The sequence below is a fragment of the Stomoxys calcitrans genome, chromosome 2 (assembly GCF_963082655.1).
Source record: "Stomoxys calcitrans chromosome 2, idStoCalc2.1, whole genome shotgun sequence".
NCBI classification, from domain to species: domain Eukaryota; kingdom Metazoa; phylum Arthropoda; class Insecta; order Diptera; family Muscidae; genus Stomoxys; species Stomoxys calcitrans.
The window spans coordinates 4,886,318-4,894,067 of NC_081553.1; the positions used below are offsets into that span (position 1 = coordinate 4,886,318).

The window sequence follows — 7,750 nt, forward strand, 5'->3', positions numbered from 1 at the left end:
ATTTCGAGGTGTTATGACTACATTAGTATACCCCCATCCTATGGTGGAGGGTATAAAAATTACCCACGATTGTCAACTAATAAAGAAGTTGGACAACCATTGGTTTGGTAGTTACCGCTGTGGTAAATGCCAGCCAAATATAACTCATATTGAACTCATAGAGAAGTATGGAAAAAATAAATCAACAAATATTGAGATTTCGCTCAGATCCATATTATTCCATTTGCAGGTTAGATTCTTGGATGGGTAAAATCGGATCATATTTGGATATAGCTGCCATCTGCTATATAGACCTTTGTCCCCATTTTACATAAATTCTTCCCAGTGAAGTTTATTACACACGCGGCATCGCCATAACGCTGATTAAAAGCCAAGCATTTATTGTCATAAGCAGTCATGACAACCTATGAACAATGAACACCCTAATCCGATTTGTATTTTTGTTCTAGCTTTTGTTTTCCTTTTTGGGCGAATGTCTTTTCTCCATGATTTGTTTACTTTTCTCTCGACCCCACTAGCTTAATAATCGAAGATTTTTTTGCTATAAAAACGGCAAGGTTTTTTTTAAATTCTTCCCTTACTATTTCCAATATCGATGCCAAGTATGATTTGAATGGGCCTTAACCAATTGTCAATTAAGGGTGATTTTTTTGAGGTTAGGATTTTCATGCATTAGTATTTGACAGATCACGTGGGATTTCAGACATGGTGTCAAAGAGAAAGATGCTCAGTATGCTTTGACATTTCATCATGAATAGACTTACTAACGAGCAACGCTTGCAAATCATTTTCAGTGAATGGGCCCTAGAAAAGTTGGCAGAAAATCCGCTTTTTTATCGACAAATTTTATTCAGCGATGAGGCTCATTTCTGGTTGTATGGCTACGTAAATAAGCAAAATTGCCGCATTTGGAGTGAAGAGCAACCAGAAGCCGTTCAAGAACTGCCCATGCATCCCGAAAAATGCACTGTTTGGTGTGGTTTGTACGCTGGTGGAATCATTGGACCGTATTTTTTCAAAGATGCTGTTGGACGCAACGTTACGGTGAATGAACACATTTCGAACCGAACACTGATTTTGGTAATAAAATTCAATGATTTGCAAGCGTTGCTCGTTAGTAAGTCTATTCATGATGAAATGTCAAAGCATACTGAGCATCTTTCTCTTTGACACCATGTCTGAAATCCCACGTGATCTGTCAAATACTAATGCATGAAAATCCTAACCTCAAAAAAATCACCCTTTATATTAAATTTGACAAGTGTTGTTCTGCACCCCTTTAGGGTACAATTTTCCATTGAATTTATAATTTTACTATCGGCTTGGCAAATTCGATGTCAAGGTGGAGGGTATGTAACAACCAACCAGGAGGAACTTAAAGTGGTTTTACTTGATTATTACATTGCTATGATTTGAAAACAAGCATACATAGCTTAAAGCTCAAGCAAAGGAAAACTATTTCACCTAGTAACATCTGCGTCCTAAAACCTGTAATAAAATCATGCTTCCAAAATCAAAATATTTGCTTGGTTATTATCCATGGCAAACCAAACCCCGTCTTTGTTTCGTTTCGATCCGCAACGCTTGTTGGTCGGTTCGGTTCGTATGATGTATAAATTACAATAAACCATCTGATAACAGAGAAAGTTGCTATTCGGTTATGCTATCATGTGTTTTTGTTTTTGGTTGTTTTTTTTTTTTTTTTGTTGGGGTTTTTGTGTTCCTCTGGACATTCTTTTCGCCCCCTCCTTTTTTCTGGTCTTCAACATTTTTTAATCGGATTTTTTTTTTTGCCACTCTTTTGCAATTAAGTTTGTTTTTTGTGTTACTCTTGCTGTCTTTTATGGCATTTTCGGCTCTTTGGCGAAATTTTTTCCAACACAAATATTTCTTTGTAAAATTTAAGTTGCATTGCCTTCGTTCGGATGTGATATCAACAAAGATGTGAATGAATTTACGAATGAACGCGCCAACGACTCCACTTTTTTGTTGCACAAAACTTATCACCCAGTGGATAGTGGAAATTGTGAGTGATTGTCGAATAACAATTATTGAGAAAGAAATCTGCATACCACTTAAAATCTTGCAAATGAAAAAAACAAACTTTAAACCATTCTTGAACAAAAACGAAGTAACAAAAGGTGAAAACGCATTAAGTTCGAGCGGGACGAACCCATTATGTTTACAATTTACTCAACAACCCCCGAAGGATACATATCAGTGACAGCCTCTTCCGGATTGGTGGCTTCGGTGGCTACGATGCCTCTGATGTATCCGTCGCGGAGCTGTAGAATTCCAGCCAGGATTTGCTCTGAGCCTTTTTCGGTTCACCGGGCCCTTTTGATAGTTTTGCCTTTTAGTCATGCCAGTCGTGTTGTATTTTTATGGCCATCGGCCTATTGAAGCCCTACCTTGAAAGACCCAGTTTTAGAGTGCACCATGGCGGTCGTTGTTTGTCCCCTGGTTTGGCTCTAGGAATGTGCAATGCCCCCCATAATTTCCGGTTATTTCAGGTCGACAAGGGATATCCGTGTATGATGTATGCCGACAATTCGCTTTCCATCTGTTAAGTCGAGGCTCCACTTCTGCGGTATTTTCTCCTAGGCTCAGGTTTCTAATGTAACGATGATCAGATAGGCTTTGATCATCCAACTATTCCCTGTCACATATCCTACCGCTGGGAGGGGGAGGGACCTTCCCCTTGCCCTCATTTTCAAAAACGACAGATCTCGGAGGTAGGTGCGCCGATTTAAGCGAAATTTTGTATGCCACCTTACTCCAAATCACGAAATTGAAATAAAATTTTGAGGGCAAATAACCTTGGGGACGCCCCATCCCAAAACCCACCCGAAAATACATGTTTACCGATTGATACAAATGGATATCAATTTAAGGTATTTAAAAGTAGAGTACTAATTTCCTCGGTGACTGAGGGGCCACCCCACCCCCCAAAACCCCCTGCTGGACATATTTACCGATTGGGACAATATGGGACTCACACGAAAGTTATATGGAAATCAAAATGAATATGGTATTAAAAATTGGGTGTCAGAATAAGGGAGGCCGCCCCGGGCCCAAAACCTCCCCAAATCAAAAGTGAACCGATCGGAATAATAAGGGAATCAAATGAAAGGTATTCATGAGTAGAATACGAATATGATATCAAAAAATAATTCCAAATACCTAGGGCGCCAAAATCGCCCAAAATCGCCAAAATCAAAAGTGGACGGATCACGACAATATGGGACTCGAATGAAAGGTATTCGAGAGTAGAGTAAGAATATGATTATCGAATATTAAAAATTGGGTGTAATTACCAAAAGGGCGGCCACCAAACCAAAATTATCCCAAGTGGACATATTAGACGATCATGATAATATGGGACTGAAGTAAAAGTATTCGCGAGTAGACTACGAATATGGTATTGAGTATGAGGTTCAAGTGATGGGAGGTTGCCTACCCCTCAAAAGACCAACCAAAATGTGAATATTTGTCAATTATGGCTGTATGGGGTTTAATAAAAGATGTATGGTAGTAGATAAACAAATTGTAATAGAGAGATACATATGGTAGTAGAAACTGCGTTAAGAATGAATGAGTCATATAAACCGAAATTGGATTTTGACTTCTTGAGCCGCTAAAGCGCGTAATTTAGCTTAAATTTAGCATGGAGTGTTTTGTTATGACTTCCAATAACTGTGCCATAGCGCAAATCAATACATAACCTGATATAGCTGTCATAAAAACCGATCTTGATTTCTTGAGCCTAGAGGGCGCAATTCTCATCCGATTTGACACAAATTTTGTACTGCGGCTTCTCTCAAGACCTTCAACATTCGTGTCTAATTTGATCTGAATAGACATAGCCCGACAAATGCGATACATGGTGGAGGGTATATAAGATACGGCCCGGCTCAACTTACTACGTTTTTACTTGTTATACATAGCACTGGTAGTTCAACTTGAAGTATACTATGTACGTGGATCGTCAACCTTCACCCATTTTTATATATTGTGATAAGAAAAAAAAATTCTGCAGCATGTATGACACAGTTCAGTGAAGTAAAAAACTACATTTATAACCATCTAACAATAGTCTTGACTTGAACAAAATCCATGTCATAAATAGAATATAATTAAGAATAATCCAATCATTCCTAAATACAAAATCTAAGTACAATACTTTAAATTAGTGATTTTTGTGGAATTTCCTTAAATATTGCCAAAGATTTAATTTTGTACATTCTTTTTTCTTATATTGTTTTGTTTCGCTTATCAGCAGGAGCTTTTATTACTTTTGTGTTAATTCGCTGTTGATTCCGTTTGTCCGTTGACTTTTTTTTCCAATTGCACCACTCCATGCTAGTTGCCGTCTTTTTTTATCGGTGTGTTGGCGTAATGTTGTTCGCCAGTTTTAATTTATACCCCAATGGGTTGGCTGTTGGCTACAAAAATCTTCCATTTCAATTCGGGACAGACGTCGTTAAATGTCCCGACCTTTTTTACGACCTGCCCGTTTCGAATGGCTGAAAATCTTTGGGTTTTTGTGGCCAGCCCAGCTGGAGCAGGGGTGTGTTTAATCCTCGTTTCGTACATTCGTTTGTCTGTCAACAAATAAACCCTTCTTCCTTTGCTGATTTAACAATAATTATTATTGGATTGTTTCATGAAAATTGTTTTAAACAAAAAAAAAAAAAAAAAACAACAACAACTACAACATCCAAATGTTGCCATCACAACAACCAATAAAAGGAAAATGGAGAAATTAGCTGAAAGACGAGCTCTGGAAGCAAACAATAAGACTTTGAAGACAACTGCTAAACAAGGTGAAGACTCGGCAGTAGGAGGCAGACAGGCATCAGCTGCAACTGAGGGCAACGACGATGAAGACGATGAGGATGCTGAGGATGGAGAATTACAAAAAGATAAGATTTCCTTAACATCATCTGACGGTGATTCGGGTGAGTACTAAAAAGAGCCAATTGTATATCTAAGTAGTTTGGTCAGTTGGGAGGGAGCACGTGCAAATAAAATTTGGCCAGTTAGTTGTTGAACTCCGAGTTGTTCTTAGACGGATGAAAATTTAGATGTAACTGTATCCCAATTTTGGGATCTTTTGCTCAATCTTGCTCAAGAAAGTGTGATTTCTAACTAAAGGGTAATTTTTTAAAAGATAAAGGAAAGTATATAAAAAAAAAGGAAAAATATAAAAAAAATGGTGGATACCCACCACCTCGGCTATACATGTAAACCACCTTTCGTCATAACCGGGTGAAGAATGCATAATTTACGCCCCCATTGCAGCGAAATATGATACGATTTGGACCAAATTCGACACGGACATTGAGTGGTCTCATAAGTGCATTGCTCAATTTTGAAAAATAATTATTGGGTTTTTGGTAGCCATATCCTAATATGGACCGATCTAAACCATATACGATTCGGACGTCGAAAAGCCAAACATAAGTCACTGTGTCATATTTCAGCGAAATTAAAAATGTGCCTTTTGTGGGGCCAAGACTTTAAATCGCGAGATTGGTCTATATAGAAACAATATTCAAATCTGAATCGATCTGGGCCAAGTTGAAGAGGGATGTCGAAGGGCCTTACACAACTCACTGTCCGAAATTTTATTGAAATCGGACAATGAACATGCCTTTTATGGGACCAAACCTTAAATCGAGAGATCGGTCTATATGGCAGCTATATCCAAATCTGAACCAATCTAAGCCAAATTAAAAAAGAATTTTGAAGGGCCTAACTCAACTCACTGTCCCAAATTTTGGCGAAATCGGACAACAAATGCGTATTTTATGGGCGCAAAACCTAATATCGGGAGATCGGTCTATATGGCAGCTATATCCAAATCTGGACCGATCTGGGCCATTTAGCAGAAAGATGTCGACGGGCCTAACCTATCTCACTGCCCCAAATTTCGGCGAAATCGGACAACAAATGAGTCTTTTATGGGCGCAAAACCTAAAATCGGGAGATCGGTCTATATGGCAGCTATATCGAAATCTGAACCGATCTGGGCCATACTGCAGAAAGATATTGACGGGTCTAACCTAACTCACTGTCCAAACTTTCGGCCACATCGGACAATAAATGCGCCTTTTATGGGTCCAAAAACTCAAATCTGAATTCATATCCAAAATCCAAACCTGAACCGATTTGAACCAAATTGCAGAAAGATGTCGAAGGGCCTTACACAACTCAGTATCTCAAATTATGGCAAAATCGGTCAATACATACGCCCTTTATGGACCCAAAACCTTAAATCAAGAGATCGGTCTATATGGCAGCTATATCCAAATCTGGACCGATCTGAGACAAATTGAGGAATGATGTCGACTGGCCTAAAACAACTGACTGTACCAAATGTCAGCAAAATCGAATAATAAATCTGGCTATTATGGGCCTAAGACTCTTAATCGGCGGGTCGGTATATATAAAGATATAGTCCGATATAGCCCATTTTCGAACTTAACCTGCTTATGGACAACAAAAAAAAAAAGAATCTTTGCAAAGTTTCAGTTCAATATCTATATCTATCGCTCGATCTAGGCGGCCAATTGACCAAGCCCAAACGTGAAATAAAATATTCACCGAACTCGCCTCTCTATAAGTCCATTGTTACGCGTGATGTGTGGCATGTGGCACTGTTTTGATGTCACGCAAGTCAAGCTCTTGCATTTCGGTCAAAAAAAGGTGGATATCATCTCACGATAGCGCTCACAATTCATAGTAACATTGCGATTCGCATCATCTTTGAAGAAGTACGGTCCAATGATGCCACTAGCCCATAAACTGCACCAAACTGGGAATTTTTCTGGATGCATTGGTAGCTCTTGCAATGGTTCTGGCTGATCTTCACTCCAAGATCGACAGTTCTGCTTATTTACGTACCCATTGAGTCAAAAATGAGCTACGTCGCTGAACACAATTTTTTGATACAAAGATCTTCTGCCAAGATCTTCGGCTTCAATTCTTGCACCAACTGTATTTTAAGTCTTCACACCTAATTCCTACCTATCTCAAAACTTTCCCAAACGGCGACGATTCGATAACTGATGGTCATCAGTAACACTAGCCGATACAGCTGCGATATTTTCTTCAGTTCGCCCTCTACGTAAGCATGTTGGTGGTTTAATGTCCAACAATGTGAATTTGGTGCGAAATTTAGTCACAATAGCCCGAATAGCCGCTTCAGTGGGTCGATTGAATTGACCATAAAATTGAAGAAGCGCGCGATGAACTTTCTTACGCACGAATTTTGATAATAAAATTCAATAATTTGCAAGCGTTGTTCGATTGTAAGACGATTCATGATTAAATTAAAGACCAAGTTGAAGATGTTTGACAGTACAGTACATACACAACCACTCCCATGAACAGCACACACTCAATAAATGCACTAATCTTTATGACTTTTTTTATACCCAGCACCGTAGGATAGGGGGTATATTCATTTAGTCATTCCGCTGGCAACACATCGAAATATCAATTTCCGACCCTACAAAGTATATATATTTCGGATCGTCGTAAAATTCTAAGACGATTTAACGATGTCCGTGTGTCTGTCAGTCTATTGTAATCACTCTAGAGCCTTCAAAAACTGAGATATTGTGCTGAAATTTTGCACAGATATGTCTTTTTGACGCACGCTAGTTGAGTTCTTGAACGGGCCAAATCGGACCATATTTGGGTATAGCTGCTATATTGACCGATTTTCCGATAAGGGTCTAAT

General features: G+C 38.8%; 1 protein-coding gene across 1 annotated transcript in view; it reads left to right on the forward strand.

The window, feature by feature from the left end:
- Positions 1–7,750, forward strand: part of LOC106080427 (dynein axonemal heavy chain 10) — a 239,264-nt gene that overhangs the window by 39,930 nt on the left and 191,584 nt on the right. The window contains 1 exon segment of the mRNA XM_059362518.1: positions 4,753–4,961. Coding sequence (XP_059218501.1) covers positions 4,753–4,961 — 209 coding nt within the window.